At 38.3% G+C, this 27,199-nt stretch overlaps 1 protein-coding gene across 1 annotated transcript in view; it reads left to right on the top strand.

Annotated features, from left to right (window-relative positions):
* The window catches only part of LOC306856785 (forkhead box protein P4-like), a 127,988-nt gene that overhangs the window by 18,411 nt on the left and 82,378 nt on the right, over positions 1-27,199 (top strand). Inside the window, exon 2 of the mRNA XM_079396254.1 lies at positions 21,073-21,250. Coding sequence (XP_079252380.1) covers positions 21,083-21,250 — 168 coding nt within the window. The 5' untranslated portion in view covers positions 21,073-21,082. The remainder of the gene's footprint in view (positions 1-21,072; positions 21,251-27,199) is intronic.

Raw genomic sequence — 27,199 nt, 5'->3', positions numbered from 1 at the left:
GGTGTAATCTACACACTACAGAAATGAAACGCATTACAGAAATGAAGAAAAATCACAATTTGTTATTTTTCACAATTATTTACTATACTTTTTTTATTTGTTCATATGTATTTATAATTAATATTAAAGTTCAAAGTAAAAATAATTTTTTTATAGATTGGATTAAAATAAGTAATGACCAATTTCATGTTAATTCATTTTTAGGTGATATAATACTGTATATAATTTAGCATTATCATTAATATTAATGCAGGATTATATGTTTGTATATATTTGACTTCAAAAGAAACTAAAAAACGTTGTCATAAATTTTTTTTGTCATAATTTATTTTTTATGTGCCTATTAACATTTATGTAATTTAAAATTAATTTTATTTAATAATATGTCTTAAAATAATGCTAAATGATAAAATATAATGTTGACTTATTGAACTAAAAAGTCATGAGATATTTTGAGATATTTGTCTGTTGATACATTTTTTTATTGACTTTAATTATATTAATTATATTTATAAATGATACCCAGTGTGTAATATGATTTTAAAAAGGAAATATCTGGCTTAGTGTTGATACTCAAACCTTATTGATGGAGCTGTGTGGGCACATAAGACAAAAAAAGATTAGGAAACACGGTGTGTTTGCTAGACTGATGGTTACCAGGACACTGAGATGATAACAGTGGTCTGCCAGCTGGTACCATGTTGTTGTATGTGTGTTTGTGTGAATGTGTATCTCAGTGAGTGTGTATTATTGTTTGTCTGCCCGTGTGAGAATGTGTGTGTGCACTCTTCTGTGACTGTGTACTGTGAGAAAGTGACATTTTGTAATCCACTTGGATCCCCAGAGGATATTGACTTCTTTTCACTCCCTGCCTAAATGCTGCTTGTTACCTTTCAAAGGAACAGGAGGAAGGGGGAATAGAAAAGAAAAGGTGCAGAACGGCTCCTTGTAGTCGTGTGCCCATCGCTGTTCTACAGCCAGTGGCGATAAACTTTAAACAGGGGCTGCAGATCATTCTTTTGAATCCAGATTGCTGCTCTACACAGACTTCTTATTTGGTCTCACACTCTTGGCAGATGAGATATTGTTCCAGGTTGGGTGAGAGTGTGTGAGCAGGTTTGGTTGTTATTTGTTATTAGTATCAGTTCTTATTAGTCTGCTGAGCATAAGCTTTCATCAAAACTCCCACAATGCTGATTGATGTCAATGTGTGGAGGAACAACTTCACACAGCTGATGGTAACCGTAGGGCACTGCATTTTTTAAGACCTTCGCTTTTCACTTTTGTATTCATTCAGATTTTTTCCTTTTAAAAGAACACACACACTGGTGAATGAGCTCAGAGAGGTGAAGCCCGTGAGCTGGAAGTGGAACTGACGCACACCCACACACACACACACACTATCCCTCCTGGCTGGCACTTCCAGTAACGATTGAGCTTAAAAGGAAGGGTCCTGGCAGGCAGGTATCGGGGCAGCCAGGAGGCAGACTCGCACATGGCTGAAGTGTGGCTGTGAATGGCTGCAAATGGCTGTTAAATGTTTATAGAGTTGCCAGCCGGCCGTGGACTGAGTTCCTCTTGCATGGCGAGTCACAACCCTTAAGATTAAGTATTGGAAAAACTGCTTTGATTTGTGAGCATGAGCTTGTGTGAACAGTAAGTTGACCCTCAAACCGAGTGGGCTGTCCTATTTTAGCACTTTCTGACTCCTTCCAAATTATGTGGTTATAGGTACATACGAGCATTGCGCTGCCTCAAGAACGTCCTATTTGGGTTGTGCATATACAGTTGCATGGATTCAAATTGGCATATGCTGCTACTACACACACTTCTGCTCATTACATATGCATGCCTCAATGTCTATTATTGATGGGCTTGCAGATCTTTAGGGAGTTTTTTTGTGTAAAAACTCATGCTTTAAGGCACGCCTTATTTTCAGGCTTTTCTTGCCTGTGGTGTTCATGTCAACACTCTTTAATGTAAAATGCAAAGATATAATAACTGGGATGTTCTTTGAAAGTGCGTACAAGACAAACAAGGCTTGTGCTTCATTAGGATTAATTGATGAATAAATAAACATACAGAGCTATTTTTTTAGATGTATGTTTTCTCTTTTTTTAAATACTTAAAGCAGTTTTACAACTCCAGTTTTCTGATGCATGGACATGGATTTAACATTAGAGTTAAGAAAATTAATAATAATAATAATATAATTAATAATAATAATTAAGTAATATTGTTATTAATAAAATAATAATAATATCTTTCTAAATTCTTATTTTAAAAAATCTATAGACAACATACACTTTCTTAACATAAAAATCTGAGCAATTTAATTTATAGAATTTACTATGGATTTTTTTTTTTTTTTTTTTTTTTTTTTATAGTTTACATTTGCACTTATTATTTTGATCCTTGCCTGATTTGTTTGATTAGTTCAACTCTGAGAAATTCTCACGTTCTGTCCAAGATTTGTGTCTGGTTTGATGAAGGTCCCTAACCCTAACTAAATTCCACACATTTTCTACATTCTGATTTGCCCCATTTCTGGACTTTTCCCAGGGTTCTGTCTCCTGGCTGCACCACCATGTGACTGCCCATTGCAGACTGTAATTCCCTTTATTTCCCTTTCAACTGCTTTGTTCAAAAGGTAACAATCGGTGTAGATGTTAATCCGTGAAAAGTCAGTCTCCGTAAGGGCCACGAGACGCCTTGAGACAGAGAGCGTCTCGAAGGCTACCTAAACTTTTGTTCCTCCTTTCCTCCTCTCACGGGAAAGAAGTGAACAAGCACAAAGGATTACAAGCATTTTTTTGTGGTGTAACATTCGAAAACTAATTTTTTTAAATTTAACTTTTAGTGTATAGTTTCATAGAAGAAATCGTGAAAACGTTTGCGCACAGGTTTTTTGCACAAATATATCACCAGGTTTAGATATGTGTTTTACACACACACACACACACACACACATGCATACGTCTAGGATCACATCGACCAATGATAATGTGGAATGCGTGTTCGCATGGCAAGTCATCACGCTAAATGTTAGTCAGTTCAAAGGTGAGAAGCTAAGCTCCATATCCCAACCATGTGCAGACTGGCTGGAATACGGTCTCCGGCTTCTCCTCCATCTGCCCGGCCGGTTTCATCTTACATGGGTAAATTACACTCAATCACTGTAATTGCATCCTACACAGCATGTGCCTTTGTGTCAAATTTTCAAGCAGACCCTTCTCTGCCTGCCTTGGGGAAGCAGTTGAAATGATGTCAACGTTCTGGGATATTTTATGTCTGTTTTGATTAAGCTGAACAAAATCCAAATGTTTTTCCTGGTTGTTTTCTACATTTAAGGGAAGGAAAAACTTAAGTGCAGCTGGTGGGTGTGCACTTGTGTGTAATGGGGGGTTTAAGAAAGACCACGTGGAGAAGCCAGTGAATATTTATATAGTTTGCTTTACTATTAAGTGGCGTGGACATTTTCAAAATTGATGTGATAAGCCTCTCATGATCTGCTCAGGAAAAGTGTAAAGACAGTCTGATTTAAAGACATTTGTTTGTTTGTTTCATAAATAAATATACAAACAAACAAACAATGTTTGTGTGTATGTGAAAGAAATATACACACATATGTGTAAAGTGTATATACGGTAGTTATATATGTACATATATAAATTTTAAATGTTTGAATAAATTTAAGTGTGTGTACATATACATATGCATATGCATATACATATACATACATTTATCATTTATATATAATGCACTTATAACTACCATATATACACTTTATATAAAGATATGTTCACGTATAAATTGTATAAATTAAAATATGAATATTAATATATGAACATACATTTTACATTTTAAATATACAACATTTCATATATACATTTATATATAGCTCACAAGTCTTACATGTAATAATTTAGCATCTTGCATTCATTTTACTTGCTTGAATATTTCAGGACTCATTGTACAGGACTGATGCTTTACATCAGTCTCTCTCCTTTCTAGTCCATTTTTCCTGTTATTGCTGGAGCACTGTTACGGCGCCTTATTTTTCGTTGAAAGGCAAGTGGTGTGCGACTGATGAAAAATGAGTGGAGAGAGAGCAAGTTCCAGGAGAGAAGAGAGCGAGAGAGACACAGAGCCGAGAGTTGTTAGAGTTTAAACAATCCTTTTTTGTGACCTGGTTCCTTATTACTCTTCTGGCACCTGCAGTATTTTTCAGTGTTTTGGAAATGTAAACAGACTCAAAATGCCTCCAGATGTTGCCAGCTGTGCTCACCACTACCGCAGTATACTGGGAAATGGAGATTGAGATTTGTGTGTGTGTGCGCATTTGTTCAAATGTGTGTGGAAGTACTGAAGACTGAAAGCATCGTGGGTTTCCAATATATGTCTTATCATATGGTTTGTGCTTCTGTAAACTCATTGTACATGTTTTGTTTGTAATTCTTCGCCATTGCGATCAAGACAGAGCAATGCGTCATCACTGCGTTTTTCAGGCCTTTGAATAGCCACATTGTGTCTTTTTCAATTCAACCCGAACCATTTTGGCTTAATCCAGTACACCGAATTAGAATGCACCTTTACAATGGATATAAAATGTGAAAATACAATTAAATGTCATTGCTGAGGAGAGAAATATGACGGAAAGCTTCCATAAAAGACACTGACCTTGCAAACCTCCCATTACAATGGAGACACCTAACTTCAAAGAGGTGCGGGGTGTTAAGGAAATGTTAATTGGTTGACACTGAGGGGGAATGGTGCTGTAAATCGCCCAACAATTTGATCCAATCACTGGCAATGAGTGGACCTCCGTGACATCGGTCCCAGCTGTACCTGTGAGCGCCGCAAATATCATTTTAATTTTATTTAGCCTAATTATGGCAGCGAACAGATTCAACCTTCATTTCCGGGCAAACAGACCCACATAATCACTTAACTAGGTGTTAATTGTGTGCTCTCTGTGCTTATTTGTATGTAACAGTTTTCTAATAAATAAACTGTAATTCATCCGACAAGCATGGAAGGATTATTTTAATTAGCCAGACAGCTTTGCCCAAAACTGTGTCAGTATTTGGAACCAGGTTGAAGTAAAGTCAGTTTTGCACATGGAATTGTGCATTTATTCACCAGAGGTGTTTGGACCACCTTGCACTGTCCTCTGGAAGTAATTAAAGCACTAAAAGCACATTTTTACATTCGTCCATTTCTAAATGGAGTATGTCGGAGATCCACATGCATTCTAAACAGACTGCTCTCAGTAGCCAGAATGTGTTTGATCATGACGAAAAGAACAAAGTGAGGAGTTTGGAAAGACGTGGTCCTATTATAGCAAATAAATAAGGATTTGTCTCTGCTGGAGCATTGATGAGGATTTTAATTCCCAAGAGCCTTTGAACATGTCCCTGCACTAAGAAATGTTTAGTCATGCCGGTCCATTTAGCCTTTTAATCTCTGCTGAAGTTCTGGGGGTTGAGTGATGTTTCCAGCTCAACAGGTTTTTGAGATCTACTTTTAGAGGTCTCAGGGAAAAGAATTCCCCTTGCCCCTCCCCCCCCCCCCCCCCTTTTTTTTTTGTAGGAGTTGTTCACGCATACACAATAAAAAAAAATCTTCACAGCTTGAAGGGTGACGGCTTTTGAGCTTGTGCCATTTTTTTAACCATCAAGGCCTTCAGAGAATTCATATGGATTCTAGATGTTTGCGTTTTGCATGCAGCATCTGGCATGCCTTTTTTGTCAGATTTGTTTTTTGGCTACATAAAATGTGTAAAAACCACATTAGTGGATAACTTTTGGCTAAATCGAAGTCCTCAGACTAAAGACAAATATCATGTAAAATCCTGCCCCCTTTCTCAATGCGCAAACAAAACATAGCATTTTATTGTGATATCTCTTTCTGGAACTTTCCTTAAACAGTTGGGATTATGCTAAGATAACAGGCTAAGCTGTTAGCATACCAACCAAAGAAAACTCATAGGTAAATGTCTGATTTGTCCATTTTAGTAAAAAAAACTAAGCATATTTTCTTGATCAAAAACATAAATATGTAAAACAACAACAACTGATTTTTCAACATTACTTATTGATATCATGATATTGTTCAATAATCATTTGTTAAAGTTAGCTAAGAGGCCTAAATATTTATTTTACAAAATCTCACTTTGATAAAGATAAATCTAGCAGCTGTTAGTAGACATTTCTGCACAGAAAACTATTGTTTAGTGTTTTTTTTTTCCTTCACAGTTTTGGCCTTTTATTGCTTTTCTCTGCTTACGTGCAGATGGTGTATTAAAGCACAAGTCTGAGCAATAGGAATTGTCTCAGTACTCCAATTGTGTCCCACATGCCAGACACAATTCACAGTGAAACGGCTGATTCCGAAACGACCCAATAATGCGTCCATGGCAGTGTGTGTAAAATCAGACGTCTACAAAAACTAACTTCATCACCACGGCCTTGATGCAATGAGTCGTCCTTTCGTCTTTGAGGTGAACAGTCAAATTCAAGAAATGTGAGGAAATGACAAAAAAAAAAAGATTCTTTTACACATGCAGTCTTGAACTCGGAGAAAGAAAAAAGAATACATGCTGGAATTTGGGTGATTGAAGAGCAAGTGAGAGAGAGAGAGAAACAGAGGTGCCTGGGACAAAAGCGGTATTGTATCATTTAAATGACTTCTGAACTGAAAGCTTTAAAACTTCTCCAGAGGGCTAGGTCCATAAAACAGAGAAACAGGGGTTGGCAGGCCCGCACCTAGATGCTTCCAGGAAAAGGAGATGTAAAAATCAATTTGCCGTGGAAAAGGTAAACAATCGGAAATGACAAATATGCAGGTTTTTTCCATTCCTGTATTTTCGAAGGTATTAAAAAAGCCAAAGGAGAATGAGAAGTCGGAGACAGAAGTCTCCGGTGAAAGATAGCAGATGGTGTTTGCCCACTCCCCCCGAACCCCCACCCTTTTGTGTCTTGATAATTCCAAGCTGTTTTTTTTTTTAAGTTGTTTTTGAACCATTGAATCATTTAAAGCCACGCAGACAGGTCTTGAAAGTTGATGATTTCTACCAGCAGAGAGGGTAGTACTGTTTATTCTACAGTTGAGACTTGATACATGGTGAATAACTGCGGCGGTATGTGGGAATGTCGGCAACAGGTGGGTGCCATTGAGGAGGAAACAATTACAATAACTCAAAGAAGCGCCACAGATTGCGTTCAAATAAAACGGGCAAGGTCCCAGATGCTCTGGAATGTGTATTGTTGAAACAATTAAGAGAAATCAATGTGGTTTAATTGCCTTTTAAAAGCATCGACTCTTCTTTTTTTTCCTCTTTCAGAGCCCCCCTCCCCCCTCCGCTCATACCTTTTAGCCCGAGTGTCTAGTTTGATGTTGGCTTTGTGCTGGCGCTCACCTCCTCCTGACTAAGGGCGTTAGATCTGCCTGGCTGCCCCTGGGCTCGGGCTCGGGGGCTCTGAACCGGACTAGCAGCCTTTCTGAGTCAGTCATGCGAGCTCTCCAATTAAAGCCAAAGGAATGAATATGCCTCTTACACGTCCAGTCTATTCGCCGCTATCATTACCGAACCGCTTCTCTAAAGATGGCCTTTCAAGTGCGCTTGGTGTCAGAAGTAAGGAGATTGGAATGAGCCCTTTTAGTATGCACTTCATTAGAGTGTTATTGCCCGAGGTTTGATTGGAGATGGAAGCCTTTTTCCATTTAAAAAAGACTCAAACTCCCACTACCCATCATTTTGGGCTGGTGCTGGTGTTTTGAGATTCAGATGAAATGAGTTGTAAATTCAGATGTTTGCGTAGTCCGGTTGCTGCTGGCTAAATGGGCTCTGCTGATAATATGGGCATTGAGAATTCCTTTGTTGTGAGACGATTTTTCGATTTTTTTTTGTTTTTTGTTTTCTGTGCATGTCATGATTTTTGTCTTAAGAAACACAATCCTCTTTTCACTTTTCCCCTCCACCTCCCTTGTTGAAAAGAAATAGAACTCTTAAAAACTCCCTCGGGAAACAAAAAAACGGAAGGGAAAAAAAAAGGTCGGGGAAAAAAATAAATACATTTTCCAGGTTCCTAATTAGCCTGTTTTTTTCTCCCTCTAGATATTCTCTATTTCTTCTCCTTCACTCTGCCTTTCTCTCTCTCCCGTTCCCTCAGCATTTACTCTCCCTGCATAATTGAACTTGTCCAAGTATCCTTCTCTGGAGAAGGACAAAAAGGCTAGTCTTACAGTACGAGTACAGAACGGGGAGAGAGATAACGAGATAATGCCATAAAATCCATTTTTCTTTCCCTTAAATCTCCCCAGCATGGCCTGTCAGCACCTGTAAGTGGAGACTTGTAAAACAAAGAGGACGAAACTTGATCGTCAGGGCGATTACAGTAGCGTACCGTCTGCGTGCTCTTCATTAGTCGCTCTCACTTTCCGCATGCCGCCCAAGCTGTTAATATCTGCTTGACATTTAAATGCCACAACAAGCTGACTCACGATTATGATGGCCAGACTTGCTCTTGCTCTTGTTTTACTTTTCGCGAGGCAGATAAACAGTTAGGGTAAACTAGGCATTGCGCAAACATATCGCAGCATGCAAGCCATTAATTCTTAATGAGATAATCATGTGGAGGGAAACATTCAGTAGCATAATATTTAGACAGACAAAACACAAACTTTACAAAAAGAAGCAGCCCAGGCCGTATCATCCATTCTTCCACGTGGTTTCCTTTTTATAGTTATTTTTTTAATATATATAATTTTTGTGAGGGATGTTGAGGTCCTTTTGTTTGTTTTTTGGTTCTCAACTGGTATTACTTTAGGAAATTAAGTGGTGACCCAATTCAATACCAATATGGTTTATTGTGCAAAACCCATAAACATTTTTTTATTTAAAAGTATAGAAAAGGGCATTAATTCACACATTGTGGTCATCACAAACTAGCTTTTCATCTTTCCATTTTATTTGGCTTTGTATGATTTGGTTATACATTTCAAGGATGTTGCACAACCTGTCAGTATAATTTGTCTAACTTCTATCAAATGACAGATGAAATCTGCACCTAAATATTGTATTTTGTTTTATGTTTGATTGGACACACAGACTTTGATGTCATCAGCAGTTGTCAAAAAAAGGAAAAGTTTGAGTCCCATTTATTTATTTTTTTATCCAGACTAACCAGTTGAGAGCCATTGCTTTAGACATAACACTTCAAACCCCAGTTGTGTATACATCAGAAACATTATAGTACAAGGCCAAATTTATCTTACTAAATAAAAATGGCATCCAGAACCTGTTTTCCACTTAAGTTGCCAAATCTGAGGGTTTCCTACTCCTGAGTCTTTCTCCTTTTTTCCTCTTCAAATGAATCGAGGCTAAAAGGGATCTCCCTCTCTCTTTCTCTCTCTCTCTCTCTCTCTCTCTCTCTCTCCCTCTCTCTCTCTCTCTCTCTCTCTCTCCCTCTCCCTCCCCTCCCTCCCTCCCTCTCTCCCTCGCTCTCTCTCTCTCTCTCTCTCTCTCTCTCTCTCTCTCTCTCTCTCTCTCTCTCTCTCTCTCTCTCCCTCTCCCTCCCTCCTTCCCTCTCTTTCTCTTTCTTTCTCTCCCATGCATCCTCTGGCTGAAGGGCTATATTAATTTGCCACAGTCCTTTTTGTGCTGTATTAGAGTGACTGGCACAATGGATTTACCTCTTTGTCACATTGTTTCCAGATTATTTATTTATTTGTAATGGATTTTAAAGTTGTAGATTATTGAAATTACATATTCAGCTCCTTACGCTGTAAAAAGTGAAAAAGTGCATGTTTTTTCAAAACCCTGTGGAGCTATTTATACTTGATCTGACACTTAAATTTGACTTTAACCTAATGAGGTCATATTAAATAATGTTTCTGACTTAAAATCCTATGTTAGCGCATATTTTGTGTTACCTGACAATATTAATATTGTAGTTACAATATTACAATTTTGGAACAATTTTAATATTGTGGTTAACAATGAATTTATTAAAGTGAATAATTTTTATTTATTTGTCATGTTATAGGACTCATCCATTCATCGATTTTATATTTATAAATATATGTTCTGAATTTTTAGAGTAGAAAGTCTCATTGTGGTTTTGTTCCAAACACTGCTTAGTGAACTTTAAACTAGGCTGAACAACTTTAAACAACCTAGACGGAACTTTAAAACATGGATTCAAATACTTTAACCTTGAAATCTCCCCTCGCAAATGTGGCAGTACTTTTTTTTTTTCATCTTTTAAATGTTTGAGTGTTTGATAGTTTGAGGTCTATAGCAGAAACCACTCGGGAATTAATGTCATTCATATGCCCTGCGGAAATTACTTTTGAAATGCATATAATCTAAAACATGCAAATGAGGCTGACTTTATGCACCCTGTTTAATATGAATTATCATTTTCTGAATACCTATTATTACTGCGTACATTTCTCCAATTATATTGTTCTTTTTTTGTCACTTCTGCGCTCTCGCACACACACAGGCGCGCTCACCCCCAAAAGTGTGACAAGCGAGGGAGAGAGAAAGAGAGAGAGTGAGTGCACTGGCGTATAGTGTGTATATTTCTTCTGGAATGTTCTTCCAGCACTTTAATGACGTGTAATAAGGCAGATTATGACACAAAATGACACTCTTGTTCCATAGAGAGGAACAGAAAACGAACAAGGTGAAAAGGCAACGTGTCACGTACTGGTTTTAAAGTCATCCTAGCTCAAATTGAATTGAGACACGAGCTGCTGTTTTCATAGTGGAAAAAACAATTCACGAAGGATATAAAGACAAGTTAGTGAGAGCAAGCATAATTCATGAATATTGAATAAATGCAGTGAAATATTTATGCAATATTAAAGCGAGCGCTGCATGTTTAGTTTCTTGCCTGATTCTACACACATTCTGACACCTCATAGCAATGACTACAGTTAAGCAATTAATGTTCTTGTCTATGACACTGGTGTATGTGCCCTCTTTCTTGGTTGGGGGGCTGAGACATTAATTGAAGGCATCCATTTTCAAAAGAATTACCTCTCTAATTTATTTATATTACATTATGAATTATTCTATTGATATTATTATGATTCAAATTAGTAATGCTTTTCCACTGTTCATTCTAGTGATATCAATTTGCATTCAAGTCACTTTAACAAAGATTTTCCTTTCTGTGCTAAATAATAAAACAGACGTTTTTTAATGCAATCAGCACTGCTGAAGATGGAATTAATATTTTAGCTTTTACTCTTGGAGAGAACTTTATTAGGCATTGCAACTACTGGAGAGTATAATGTGGAAACTACTGGCAATTGATTGTTCTCGGTAGTAATAAACAGTGGTGGTTTTCTCCCTGAAATCAAGGAACTGAAAGTGTGTGTTTGTGTGTGTGTTTGAATATCTTTAGTCATGGAGCCATTTTGAAGATGGTGTTGAGTTATTGCTTATGAGATGCCTTGGACCAAGTTCAGAAGTACTAAAATTCAATTAATTTGAAAAATGGACATGCTATCATTTTTTCCACATGCCTCCTTCTAAAGTGTTGTTTTTTATTATAGAGTTATAAAATTTTATTTGATTATACCCACTCTGATCCAATCAATTAATTAACTCAGAAATCCAGAGTGCCAGTCATGAAAGCAAATGTGTAAAATTATATCATGTCCACTTTGAACTTAAGACATCACTTTGCCCCACCACCTCATTTAAAGCCTTGAGTTAGTTACATTTCCTTGTTCAATTTCATCATTTTTGTCTGATAAAAATCAGTGTTTAATTGTAACCTTTAATTGGATTGTAATATTATGAGAATAGTTGAATGACAAACAGACCAACAGAAAAAAAGATCTAATTTTTTTGACAATACTATTCATTAAAATTTCATTACACTTTTATTACAATTTGCTGTCAGCTTTAAGGCACCCTTTGTTGAGTCAGCATGGAGTAAAAACATGAACTGGCTTCACTCCAGATTTTTCTGGTCCCACTGTCTTTTTTTGAATCCAGATCAGCCAACTATTATATAAAGATCATGTTCATGCTCCTCAAAGCTATAAAGTTCCACCTCTGTTTCACCATGTTAAATACTATCTATCTATCTATCTATCTATCTATCTATCTATCTATCTATCTATCTATCTATCTATCTATCTATCTATCTATCTATCTATCTATCTATCTATCTATCTATCTATCTATGTCTGTCTGTCTATCTATCATTTTAATTGTTAGTTAAAATTAAGCCATTAAAATCATCTATCGGTCTATCTGTAAGTTGATCTTTTAGTGGATGAATCTGTGTGCGTTCGATGGCAAATGGGCCGTTTGTGAAATCCCAGCACCTATTCCAAATATTTGCCATGATCTGTGAATCTGATGGAGAGGAGGCATTGTATAGAAATCTCCAGTCTCTTAGCCATCAAGGGCAGACTGGAAAATCACTTACTTTGGGCCAAAGGGGAAAAAGGCAGAGGGTGGTGGTGTCAGGGGGAGTAAATGTTTGCCCTGGTCACACACACACACACACACACACACACACACACACACGGGAGAGAGCTCATCGGTTGGGAATGCTGCGGTGTTTACCTATTGCAACGAAACCCACCTGATTGAAGCTAATCTTTATAGGGTTTGCAAACAGGACTTTGCCTCCTTTTGCATCAGGTTCGCGTCACAGCAGCACATCAGATCACCATGTGGTACATTAGATATCATATGAATGCATATCTTGCCTCCCCCATGCACATTTTCTCTGATTGTCTCTGTTTTATTTGGCCTCATTTTCTTTCCCCCGTGAGAATCTTTCTACCTTTTTTACTTTCATATCGGCATGTCCTTGATAATTGAATTGTCCTTAATGTGCCTCTGATTTTTGTGACAGTCGGCTGGTAAGCAGTTCCTTAATTGTTGTCTGTCATAGTTTAGTTTGAAGAGAAAAAGGAAAACCTCAGCTGAAAAAAACCTGAGTTTGAAATTAGGACACCAGCTCTGAAACCCATTGAAAATTATCAGGAGATCAAAGTTGTGTCATTAGCCCTGTGAACGCAGATCATTCAGTTCATTCCATTTTCTTTTTCTATGTTCCCATTTTCTCTGTGCCCCTTGTCTCAGCCTGTGCCGTGGGGAAATGAATTAGTTATTTTTGGACATTGGTGGTCCTAAACTTTAGTAATAGGAGCGAGGGGATTCGGTTGTGACAGTAAAAGCAGTCGAGTCTGCAATAAACAGGCCCATTCCGAATATTTACCTTTGGTGCTCTTTAAATAAGCATGGTGGAAAGGCACATGCACATGAATATATTTCTTAGATGTTAATTCGACTTTGAGGGCGAGAAGTGAACAGGTAAAGTCCATCTATCCCACTTGCACTGGCTGGAACTGTTCCTTGTGATCACAAGAGGAGGCTGTTGAGTTCGAATGGATCTGTAGCTTATCTGCTGTACAAAAGCACCGTCTTTCCTCAAGACCTGGATTTGAAAAGAAAATACCAAAAACCTATAATCTTTACAGAGTAATTATGAGTTCACAAGGACTTTGTATGTATCTCTGATTACCTGGTATTTAGAATAAATGTGTTTTATCCAAGGAGACATGCAGTACACTAATTGCAGGGGTCATCTAATTGGAGCAATTGAGGCATCTGGGGTGAATTATTTTGCCCAAGGGACAACTGGTGTTCTTTTACCTTGGGATTGATTCCAGTTAACTAAGTTGAATCAGTCTGGAGCTTTAGCATTAGAATAAAACAATCAATATTATTAAAATCACTCCCATTTGTGTGTGTTTCTCTTTGGGTAGGTGAACAGACAGTCATAGTGCTTCAGCTGGATGTAACATTGGTTCATTTAAAAGCTAACATGAAAAAACTTCCACGTTCCTATTGTACATAATTTAGTTTCATGCATGTTATTATGGAAAACTTTTGGCTTTATATCTTTCTTTTTAGGTAAATTTACAATTTAATTTTTATTCAACACAGTCTCGTGACAATTCTTAACTATTTCGTATTTTAGCAAATTACTGACAAATTTCATATAACCATTTGGAATTGGGGCATTTTTAATATTTTTATAGGGCTATTTTGTTCTTTATTAGGTTTTTTTCTTATTTCTAAATATTACTATTTAGGTTTATTTTTATTTCAGTTTTAGTTGAGTTTGTTTTTTATTAATTTTCAGTTAGTAATTTTAGTCCTTCAACTTAATTATTAGTTAGTTACGATGACAACATTTCATTTTTTTTGTCTAATCTAATATTCATATTTTATTTAGTTTTTTAAACTTTATATCAATTAACAAATATTTGAATGATTTTAGTTTTAGTTGAAGATAACTCTAGTTAGGATTGCAGTTTTTATTATAAAGAAAGTTTTCTTTTGGATCGCAGTATATGAGTGTTTATGAAATTGTAACATTTTGTCATGAGATTGGGTTGTTTTGACCTTGTTTTGGTACATACTGCCCATTTTTTTATGACCCAGTCAAATCCTGACGAATAAAATAATAATAATAATAATAAAAAAGAATCCAAGTAAAAAAAAAACTAAAAAAAAAAACATAAATGTCAACCTTTTTTTTTCTCATGGAATATCTTGTTTCACTTCAAAATGTCACATTACGTCAGTGAAATGGGTTGCGGATGCCATTTCATGATGAATTTAAAGGCCTGGGGTGAGTGAGGGTATAAGTGGGTGGCAACGTGAAGGGATTCTGTCATAATGCCAAGTGGAGCAGTGTGCCACTTCCACAGAGGGAAACCGCTCTGGAGTGGAGCTGGAGAACGGCTTCGCTCATAAAAAGGGAGCACATAAGTGCTCGGCTAAGCAGTCTTCAAACGAGGGTCTCTTCTTTACTGTCAGGATATTCCAGTGCACCGTGCCCCCCGGGAGGAGCGGGTAGTTGATCCCTTTGAAGTGGCCGATGCTGGGCCAAGGTTAAAACTGCTAAGAGACGCCCAGCAATTCAGGCTTTCCTTTATTATTCTATCAGGAACACTTATTTGTTTCGGACCCTTTCTTGTGGCGACTTACTTTAGGTACCCTGCTCATTACATCTCTCTCACTCTCACGCTCTCTCTCAGCTCTGGGTCTTCCTGCTATCGGTCTTCATGGCAGACAGTGACAGACTTCCCCTTGGCCCAGCCTTTTAGTTGATGTAGTCATACCTGCCCCCCTCCCTCTCACCACCACCAACCATACATCTAGGGAAGACAAATCTGGAGGAAGAGCCGCAAGATGTGTGTTCTAACCGCTGGGACACACACATACCTGCCCTCTGCCCCGTGGGCTTGCAGTTGGAGTTGCTAACACAAATACACCCTATCCTTCCGTAGACCGCGTTCCTGAATGTTTGCGTCCCAAGAGCAGTTCTTCCTGATCAGGCAAATAAACAAGCACAATAAATGTGCGTTTGTTTCAGAAACGTCTTATTTTTTATTCAGTCTTGATTTTAGAGGTTTAAATGAAAAATTCTTATTATATATATATTCTGTATTCTCAGTATTGAATGAAAATGATCTTAACCAGCATTTATAATAAACTTTTCACTTTATCTGGTATTTTTTTTAACTGAGCATTATATTTAATACATTATACACTGTTGACCAAAAGTGTTTATTTTTTTCATTTTGTTTTCATTTTGCACACCTATTTTCCATGCTTTTTCTCACCGAGCTTTACTAAAGAGATTACTCTTTGAATTTTATTATTTTTTAATTTTTAATTTTTATTTATTTATTAATCAACCTCAGTGCTGCATATTCAACTTTAAACTACCGTAGCATGCCAATATGCATTATGTGCCAAAATTAGGGATCTTAAAACACAGCCTAATTAAAAACAGCTTTAGGTGTGCTTTCAACAATAGTATCTTAATGTTCTCCCTTTATAGACAGCTCAATAGGTTTTGAAATGGAGCAAGTATTTTACGTGTGCTCAGGTGGACTTTTATGTTGCTTAATCAGATTTAGTGACAAACAGGGGCGGTGCACTCCTGATGAAGCGTTCACTTCTCTGCAGGACTGTTGTTTCGGTAGCCTGAGGGAGAAGACGTGAGAAGTGCTGGCACAACTGTGGCTGTCTCCACTAATCATGTTGGCTCCTTCTTTGTTTTATTAATAAGAGCATTCCTGCGAGCTGATGCAAGGCTCTAGAAACAGCCTTTGTGGGACTTATATAAATAGACCTGTATAAGGCTTAACATGATAAAGAGTTATTAATCTGGTAAGCTGCTGAAAAGAAAAAAAAAACTACTGAGAAGGATGTCTGTGTGTGCTAGCGTGTGCGTAACGTGCAGAAAGAGCTGTTCCACAGGTGCAAAGGAAGACAAAAAAAGGCAACAGCCTCACTGAAAAAAATGCGAAACGGTTCCGCATATGCCTTGAAAAGTTCCTATATAAAGAAGAGGACATGAAAGATGGAGTAAATGAATGAGTCAGTGATAAAAAAAAAAGTGGGAGAGGACTGGCAGAATAAAGCGATATTCCATTTTTATAAATATTGTTCAAAGTTGTCATCTTCTATTATGCCCGTTTTATTTTCTTTTTAGATCTTGGTAATGCTCTTTGTAGTTAAATGGAGCTCTGGTGTGTGCCGGAGAGCTGAAGTTGCAAATTTAAACCAGTCTGTCGACATTGCCAAGTGAGCTACAGCTTGAGTACTCGCATTATTTTAAACATTGCTCCTTGAACAGAACTTTTTAATGTGAAAAAGTTTAATGTTTGCCATATTTTCTTTCACTGAGACCCAAACAAGAGGGAAAAAGCAAAACATGTGTAAAATTAAATTTCAGGTATCACAGTCAATTATCCGTTATAGAGCTTTCAATGTTTTAGAGGCCAGTAATAAGTTTTATGTGAAGGATTTGAAATATACTCATTTTCATCTGAAATAATAAAGACTGATTATGTTAGCTGGCACTGGCCGTCTACCGGCTGGAATTGCTGAATTCAGGGGGCATTAGTGGGGCTTGTGTTTTGGAGTCGGACCGGAACACAGAGTCCAATCCGCAGTCTGGGGTTGCAGATGTGCTGATCTGGGATCAGCCAGCTGGATCCGACAGCCTCAATCCTCTTCAAAGCTCTCTCGGTATGCCGAGCGGACCATGAAAGACTGTAAAAGCTGGTACTCGGGTTCAGAGGTACATTCACTTCCACTTCAACGAATCTGTGCATCAATCACTGAGAGCCTGTTGTCATTCGAAAATGTACAGATTCACTCTTCTGCAGAAGTGTAGCTTGAGTTAATTTCTAAAAAAAAATTTTTCTAATCTACAAAAATACAGTGTTATTCAATTAAAAATGTTTTGTTTAATTTACGGGGTAAAATGTGGTGAGAATCCCCCAAAATGTAGTAATAATAATAATAATAATACAAAAATATATATACAATTTCTAATGACTATTTTTTTTTTTTTGGGGGGGGGGGGGGGGGGGGGGTGATTAAAATCTTTATGCATGCAAGTATAAAGAAATGTATTTTTACTTATTAGTTACACAACACGATTCATTAATTTGAAGCTTAAAATGAGTACATTTCCAAGAACTGTACTTGTTTTCAATTAGATTTTTCTCTTCATCATAAGCCATTGACTCATCTGCTTTTGTTGCATGAAAAAGCAAAAACAGCTGTCAAGTTCATTTAGGTAGGAACACCAGATGCTTTGTCTATGGTTTACAGTGTTGACGTCTTCAGTAAATGGTGTTCCCTAAACAATAAAAAAGGGAGCTGGGAAAAGACAATCTACCTTTCACCTCTGACCCTGTCGGATGCTTTTAGTCCCTGCTGGGCTTGCTATTTTTTGAGAGGGTGTGAAGTGACGGCCCACCTGTACGAGATTTACCCAGGAGAGCTCCACCCCTTGGCCTACCTGGCTCAGATGTAGTCTTTTCAACCCTGCTCTCTCTGAATCCTCTGTTCCCGTGCCAGCCGCCGACTCCGACCCTGAGCACAGGAACGGAACTGCAGCTACCTCGGGGGTAGATGGAGAGAGAGAAAAGGAGGGAAAGGAGGATCTTTACTTCGAGGAGGATGGGATTTAGTCATGAATGAGATAAACTGTGGCTTGTTTTGCCATCTCTCCATTTCCTGATCTTGTTTGTTTTTGTGTTACTTCCTTTTTAATACGCACATGGAAAAAAATCACCAGAACTACAAAGCTTTCACCTCTTACTGCTAATATGCGCTTCTGGAGCCGAATCAGAATTCATTGCTGGTCTTACCTTAGCAACTCTCAGCAACCTCGGCAATATAAACAGCTTTTAACAGGCAGTCACAGAAGTTCCCATGATCCCTTGTTGCAGGCTCAGTACTTGCAGAAACAGGATAGAGAATGAATCACCACCTCCTCCACCCTTTCTTGTAAGTGCCAAAGAAAATCTGCTGATATTAGAACATAAATGCATTGCGTTACCATGTTGCGAAGACGCTGGTCCTGGGATTTTTGTTTTATCTGTTGCAAGCTTTTTTTTATTTTTGTCCCTGAAGCAAAGGCAAGTTTGGTCCCATTTCTCTTCCATCCCAATTAAAAGGCAAACGTGCCTTTTCTTTTTACCTCGTCCTCCCCCAATATGCACATTTTATCTCTTCTATCTGAAAAAGAACGCCCACCCTTACTGTATCCCTCACTCCCCCTTAGAAGAAAAATGCATCTTCCTCTGTTCTCACAGGTCAAAGTTCAGATAGAGGGGCTTCAGGGGCTAAACAAGATGCGGCAAGCCTCGACATTGGCGGCTTAGATGAGCTTGCCAAAAACAATTACAAGACGCTGCAAACTTCTGTCTCACAGCCGTAATCAAAGGTTCCCTGTGCAGATTTATTGGGCTGCTTTATTTATGACCTTCCATTATAGCGGCAATATACACCCATTACGGGATATGACAAGGCTTCATGCTTGCTTACACCCCGGGCTGGTTAATATGGCAGTGATGCACTCGCTTAGCAGCTGTTCGTTCCTTCAAGTCCTGCGTATCTCAAAGAGCTTGAGATTCTTGCATGTGATGAAAAAGCTGAAGTGTTTTTTGGGTTTTAGTATTGTCCCCTGCATGGTCTGGGTGGATGTAAATTAACCGCACATGGTTTAGAGTTTCTCACAAGTCCACAGACAATAAAACTACCCACATTTTTGCTTTGCGTTCCCCATGATACAAGCTATGCCTGCATCCTCTTCAGTCATGCGAGTTTCGCGTGACTGCCTCAGTTGACAGCTTTGGTTGCAGTATATAACTCCTCAACCAGGTGCATTTAAGTGATTCCTACTGTGAACTGGACCCATAAAAGCACCCTTGAGTTTCCAAAACGTCCTGATGTAGATATGGGTGTAGAAGCAGGTAAAGAGTCTTCTCTATCTGTGTCTTCAGCTGTTGTTGTGGCGAGCTTTACTGCACGGCACGTTCTACATGTGTAGATAATACCATTCCCACAATGCAATAGCAATGCTGGGCTTAATGTCATTTATATTTGTTTTTAAGTGAATATCTTACTGTTTTCATAAGCACGTCAATGACAAATAAGAAGGCAAGGTTAAATAAAGCAAGCAAAATGTAGTTTAAAACACACATGCCAAGTTCTTAGAAATGTACTCTGTGCGTTCCTGTTTGTATTATATAGTTATGAAAAATGTTTATAACTATATAACTATATACTCTGTTTTCAACTAAGGTTTAAATTAATTTCATGTGGTGTTACCAGAAATGTTTGAATAATTTTAAATATGATTTCCAAGGTTAACAAAACATATGATTTATTTATTTACACAAATCATTAATTTAATAAATATCTCTTTTAGGGATTGTACAATCTGATCTAACCTTGACAAACTATTTAAAATATCACAAAATTTTCTTCTCAGGAATCTTGATCTTTTATTCCTTCTTTGTGAATACACATACTAATATATAAATTATATTAACGCCGACATTAAAACACAGAAGAGGTGTATTCAAGTCATTTTATGTGTGCATTGCATGCTTAATGTATTTTTAAATAAAAATGACAACGCAATTGACATTTCCTTTTTTTTTAGTTGAGGAACACTCACTCTTTTTTTTTTTCTTTTTTTTTGATACATTTTTTATTAAGTGTTATGGAAAATAATTATAACAGACATACATCAATAAGAACAAAGTGCAACACACTAATTTTTCCTCATTTAAATGCCATACCACCCACCCACAGCGACCATCCAAATAATAATTAAAAAAAACCTTCCACTCCCTCTGCATCACATTAGGTAATTACAAAAACTTCACAAAGCAAATACAGTGTAAAGACATTAATCATGTTACTTTAACAAGTCTTTATTTTTAGATATTTCCCTTATCCAAGCTGAAATATTTTTTTGAGTGGCACCGTGCACTCACTCTTTTTCTAATAATATTATACACGTCAATAAGTCACAGAGTTCACTGAGTCGGGTATTGATTTGAAGGCTTATTTCTTTTTTTCTTGGACTATCGTCACCTCTTAAAGACAGAAAATGCATTCCTGTTGTGTTGGAAGTTGCTTGTGTTTTTGTAAGGCTGATAATAAGGTGTACGAGAGGTTAGTGTTTCTTTTGAATACAGGTATTCTGATTGAAAGGGCTTCTTTTTCACGCTGGTGGATGCATCAGCACTTTCTGTCAAAGACAAATGTCCTTCGATCAGAGCTGAGACACTGTATTGTTAGCTTTGGTAAAAGGGAAAAGCTCTGCACTCTTTCATGGTACAATGCCATTTTGGTTTGACTCAAGTATCTCTTCAGGCAGACCTTCGTTGCGCCTTCCTCCGTGTTTGTGTCCTTGGCTGCCATTGGCTGTTCAGAGGCTCAGGTGGTTCTTTAGGTATATCCAAATGGATGTATGGCGCACAATGTGTTTACTATGTTCTTATCAAGGTTAACAGCTGTGTCACTGTATTTCTACTGCAGATAAACACTTTCTGATGGGGTTTATTGTGAATCTGTGCTTTTGCTTAGTGTGTATATTTGCTTTTGTGATAACACATTGCCTATGTAGATTCTAACATTCTTCCTAGGGCTTCCAACAATGCTTGATGGTCAATCAATATCTTCTATTTTTCCCCAAGGTGCCACGTGATGATGGTAGAATCAGCAACTGAGACCATTAGAACCACACCCTCCAATCAAAATGGAGTCAGCAGTCTAAGCAGCCAATCAGATGGCGGAGGAAGAGAGGGAGGGTCCAACGGTGGCACCAATGGGGAGATCAGTCCGGTGGATTTACTGCACCTTCAACAGCAGCAGGTGTGTGTGTGTGTGTATGCATGCAAAGTCCTCTGCCCAGACTTTCAGGAAGTGTGTTTAGCTGTTAGTTGTTTCTTGTGCAATTTCCACGTCTTGCGCAAACTATAAACAACCAACTATACGAAGCAAACTGTTTTATATTGATTTCAACATCTCAAAAAGTTTATTTGTGTGGTGTTTAGTATAACAGCTTGTCATTTTTCAGTCTTTTAATGGGAACGTTATAAAAAAAATGAAAGGCATATTTCAGCCCGACATGGAAATTTAGAAAATAACTCATTCACAGCCTGTATGATTTAAGTTGTTCTGTGGATTTTTTTATTTATGTATTAATTATTTATTGTACACATCACATTATTTTTAGTGGGTTGTACTTTTTTAATCAATTCACAAATTTATTCAATCAATTGAATAAATTATCCATTCGTAGCAGCCTGTGTCCCATTCAAAGTTATTATATAGTTTCAGAAGACTTTAAATATTGGGCCTCACTTATGATACACAGCTCAAAATTTCTGTATTTGTGTTCAGCGGAAGTAAGTTGTAAAGGTTTGGAATGACATGAGAGTGAGTCAGTGATTACTTTCTTGGGTGAATTAATCTTTTAACCAAATCTAGTCCTCAGGCTTCATATTTCCATGACATTTTCCAGAACTGCACTTGGCAGTTTTATTTGCTCCTAACTCTAGTTCCTGTAGATAATGCAAACTTTACTGAAAGCCTCACACTTCAGGTCCAGGTCTAGCAGCAGTCTCAGCCTAGCCTGAGTCACAATAATCCTCTAAGCGACTGTTTTATGCAGTGACACGTCAGCGTGCAGAGGCTTGTGCTGTTTTTGCTCTTTGGCCTATGCGTCAGTGTCTTCCATATCCAGTTTGTCAGTTGGAATTTCCTCACTTCCCGGACTTTCTTGGCTGAAATTCTTTTTTTTTCTGTCCACACTCTTCCCTAAATGCAGAGGGTAACAGGACCCCTCAACCTTGTTATCAGTGACAGTCTGCGATGTAAGACCTGTTACAAGATCCTAGTATGTCTTAATGCAACATTGATGAACTATTACTAAAAGTGGGATCTGTTAAGCCAAATTATTTACCTCTCCCGATTGATTTGGTGTAAATCTAAAGGCCTCTGACACTGAGGTTCTCTAATGTCTCTGATGCTGGTGAGAAATGCTATTCGTGAGTGTTGCTACATCCAAACCACAGTGGGTGATCACCTTTGACACTTACCCATAATTCTATATGACCGTTCTCTTTATATAGTCAATCCCTGCATCCCAATGTGCATACTGTCCACCCTATCTGCCCTAAATAGTATTGAAAATTACTAATATCACATAGAATTTAGGATGGATAGTGTGCACAGTGGGATTCAATAGTTTAACCATATATTATCTAGTTTTTGTAAACTTTTGTCTTTCAAAACAGTAATGTTCAGTCAATTTGTTGACAATGTGACTTTTTTTTGTGCCTCCTTCAGTCTGAGATCTTGTGATTCCTGGAGTTTCATAAGAATATAAAAATGGGGTCTTAGTAATCTAACCACTGGAGTTGCACAAAAATTGACACGAGTAACCAATGAAGTTGTTTGGAGAGTAGAGAGCTCATGAGCAGAACAGGAAAAGAGAAGGAAAGAACTTGTAAAATAGCAACTACTTTGCATAGTTTTTTCTGTCACTTGAAATAAGGGCTTGAAATTGTAGTGAAGGTAATGAATGTGAATGTTTGCACTCCTTGGCTGCATCCTCTGTGAGTATGCGTGTGTGTGGAAACTCCCGCTGAGCGAGCATGGCTTCACCACACACAAGGAGGCCTTTCTTCCCAGCTCTGCAGTCTGGTGTTGGTGCACCTGTACATGATCATGTGAGCCAAAGCCTTTAATTAGAGTGAGAAATTGCCAATCCTTCTGCTCTAAACCATTTCCAATGTCAAACATACGGCCGCCGTGGCCTCAATGCCACACTCTGTCTCTCTAGTTCTCTTCCTTCCTCTCTGTCCCTCTTTATCTTCCTTTTCCACTTTCTCTCTTGCGTGCCCATACTTTTGGTCTTTGGTGGCAGCAGTAGCTCCTTGTAAAAGTAATGTCCAAAACATTTTACATCACGGTTTTCATAATTCATGTGTCTACAAGAAGCTGACAGCTTAACTATAACTCTATATGATAATTATGCCATAGTATGTTGGCTTTTTTGAGGTCAGAAAAAAAGCTTTTGTCTAGTTGTAAACTGTAATTTAGCTGTATATGATTTGAGAAGCTCTCATAGTCAGTGACTTTTCTTATAATTGCAACTTTATTTCTTGTAATTTGCAATTCATAATAACAACTGCAACTTTCATTTCAGATGCAAAATGTGCCACACAGAGACCTTCAGTGGTACAAATACTGTAGTCGCTCTCTTTAAGATTATTTAATGTGGTTACTTGCCTATAAATGCATGTGTACATGCCGGTGCCAGTATTTATGTGTAGGTGTATTTTATTACTCCATGGCCTTGAGCCTTATGGAGTGAGGCTCCACACACCTGCTCATCTTCCAGTAGCAGTTTTATACATTTACTTTTATACATTTACTGTTATTTGAGTTGCTCTACAGACAAAAAAAAAATTCTGAAAAAGACCCCAGGCCATCTATTTGATCTGCTGTCACTATTCAATGTGGCAAATTTACTATTGCTCAAATGTTTTATTCATTTTTCAGCCTATATAGTCACTTCAGAATCAGCATCCAAATACAATGAATAGACTTTATTTTTCGCAACATTTGGTTTTCAGACTGAATGAAAATCACGACTTTTTATGCAGTTTGAGTGAATGACAGTCCCTCACCCCTTTGTCCACTGAGATATCCCAAATGTTCTTCTCATTTCATCACTCTTCCTCTTTTTTTTCTTCTTCAAACGAGATGTAAGTGTTGTGCCAGCAAGCGATGCAATGCGCTCTTTGATATGGGTGGCAACACCATAGAAATCTGCCTCCTTTATTCCATCTCAGATGGCCATTGTTCCTAAGAATCTGATGAATGAATTAGTTCATCATCAAGTTCCCTCATTTGATTATAAATGAATGGAGAGTTTGGTCTTGAAGCCAATGAGGAAGGCTCTGAAAATGGCAAAGCAAGCAGTAAAGTGTTATCATGGCAGAGCCTCCTAAAAAGTAATTTATCAAGTATTAATGTCCTCATCTCTTGCAGCTTTTTTATGGAGCAGGCCCCCCTGCTCCAAAAACAGTTCATTTGGATATTGTGGGATTTGTGAAGGATCCCAGCTTCAGGAACTGTGCTGTGCCATACTTATTTTATTTAGAAATACATAAAAAAAAAAATCACCTTAACCTAAGTAAACGCACTTCTGTTTAGCTGTTGATTCTGTTTATTGTCTAGTCTAGTGTAGTCTCTTCCTCCAAGCCCAAATCTTTCACCTGGAAGCAGCACAGTGCACCAATACTGGTTAAACACCATGCCAAGAAGTGTTGGAGCAGAAAAACAGTCCCAGCTCCCTCCTTGCAGACCCATGTTGTCAAGCACAAAGCTCTCTCTCCCTGGGCCCCTCGGGAGCCTGGGAGAAATCACAGGCATCTACAGACGTCAAAGACTCAACAGTCTTTACCAAACAAACAGAAGCCCAGCAGAGTGATGGAGAATGCGAGCAGGGGGAGGGTGAGATGGCAAAGGGGCGAATGAGAGCTCTGGGATGGGTTTGAGTCAGAGGAACGGAGGCAGGCATCACGGGAAAGGAGGGGATGGTGGGTACGGACAGACACGAAGTAGCCGAGTCAGAGAATGTAAGAGAAAAGAGTCGAGCGATGGGGGAAAGTGGGGCTGAAGTGGTTGGAGAGAGGGAACCAAGGGAGGGAGGGGGGAAAGAAAGTGCAACACTGAGATGTGTCAAGAAAGGGCGCCTGGGCCCCCCTGAGGAATGTTCCTTGTCTGCTTCACAACCCCGAGACCAGCAAAACCCTTTGCTTTGTAGAGAAAAAAGCAAGACAGGTTAGGTAAAGGAAAGAAAAAACAAGAGTGCACACTAGTGGAGTCCTTACAGAATTTCATCCTCTTGTTGCACAAAGCCAGGAATCCAACCAAGGGTTTTCTGTTTTTCAATCCCTCGAGTGTTCTTCACTTCAAATGGTCCCGCTCCACAGCCCGTCTACAGCTACTTCAGCCTGGGCAGGGGCAAATGGCCCTGACAGTCCCCTCTGCTGCTCTTCGTTTCTTTAATAGGGAGGTCTTATCTCTCTCTCGCTCTCTTTAGGGATACAGTAGACCTGTGGTTTCGCTTCAAAGCAACCATTTAGATGGGATGTGCCCCAAATGGTGCGTAGCAGGTTACAAACATTGTTGGGTCCAGACCAGCTCTCTTGAAGCAACATGTCATCCATCCTTGCTGCTAGTATGCTCTTTAGTATCAGGAGAACCCATTTCCCTTGAAGTTTTTCAAGTTCTTCAGAGTCTCGTTCTGCTTTGTGAGTGATGAGAGTGACATTGATGTGTAAGCAATCACATATATGGGTTTTAGCAGGTGGTTGATAAAATGGGCAAAACTTTCATAAATTAGTAACATTTCTAAAGATCACGGGCCTCATTTATAAAACACGCGAATTATCGAATTTGATCTTGAATTCAATGTAGGAAAAAAAATCATGTTTATGAAGTGAAAAACTGATGTGAAAATGTTTTTAGGCCTTATGCTATTCAAGCCACTCAGTTCAAATGACATGCTGGTGAACTGCACAGGCAAACACCACTCACATGTTCTCTTTGGAAATTTTAAATATTATGTTTAATCTCTATGAAGGTTGCATGAAGTTTTTGTTGTTGTTGTAGGAAAGTCTTTTTTGTGAGTCTCTGGCCAAGTTTTACACTAAATGCAGCCTGTCAGAATGATGGGCCGCTTGGAGACCTGATGCTCCGGATCTTCTCTCAGATCAGTTCTGACCACTTCTGAGTTTTGGGTTAAACTCTCAGGAGGAGTGAGAAGATGAGCAACTGCTTCCCTAATTAGTGGAGGGTTGAGAAAGAGTAGTGCAGAATGAAGATGTGAAACACACCAGAGAGAAAAAATAGACTCCTTTAGGCACAGAAAACACTGACAGCTTAACGTTGGTTATGGTTTGGAGCTGATGCATATGGAGACCACATCTTTGCACAGCTCAGGCTCTATTGAACAGATGGTCTACAGACAGGAGATAGCAGATGATTTCACCACGTCTTTCTCACATCCTCTTCTCTTTCCCCATTTACGTTACATTTAAGCCTTTGACTTTTTGGGAAAATGGATTTGTGTTGACGAGGTCACAATGGTCAACGGTCTCATATTTTAGGTCTAAAAGTTATATAGATGTTGTTTTATTAAGTATTCAGTATACAATTATTATTATTAATAATAATAATTAATTATTAATAAATAAATAACTTTTTTATAGTTTTATAATTGGATCATAAGTGTTCCTATCTCTGTGTTTTCTCATGTCCTTGGTCTATATCGTGAAGAGCACTTGATGGTTTGTCTTCCTGTAGTCATTGTATCAACCCACCCCCACTTTTTATGTTATTACAACTCAGAATTACTCATGTCCGTGCGCGTGTGACGTTTGCTTTACTCTTTGTTTTCTCTGGCACTGTCCACCATTAAGAGGCCATAATGGACTCTGCAAATTGGTTGTAATGGTAGCTTTAATTAAACTGTCCACAACGCAGATGGAAAGAGCGGATAAAGGCATATAGATCTCAGATGTCTGGACAGATAGGCCATATTGAGTTGGCTATCCTGATGGCAGATCATAGGTACCTGTACGGCAGTCTAGACGCTCTAATTGGGTTTCTGCGTGTGAAATGCTAAGTACGGTGAGATAGGAAGTTTGGATGGTTTGACAGTCAGGGTGTTTGGCCTCTCTCCCATCTCATTACCGTCAGGAACAGCTTTCTGTTCAGCCCCCTGGATGGACAGTAATGGCC

The sequence above is a fragment of the Barbus barbus genome, assembly GCF_936440315.1.
Source record: "Barbus barbus genome assembly, chromosome: 37".
NCBI lineage: Eukaryota > Metazoa > Chordata > Actinopteri > Cypriniformes > Cyprinidae > Barbus > Barbus barbus.
The sequence above is the reverse complement of the archived record's forward strand: the minus strand, read 5'-3'. Positions and strand labels throughout refer to the sequence as shown.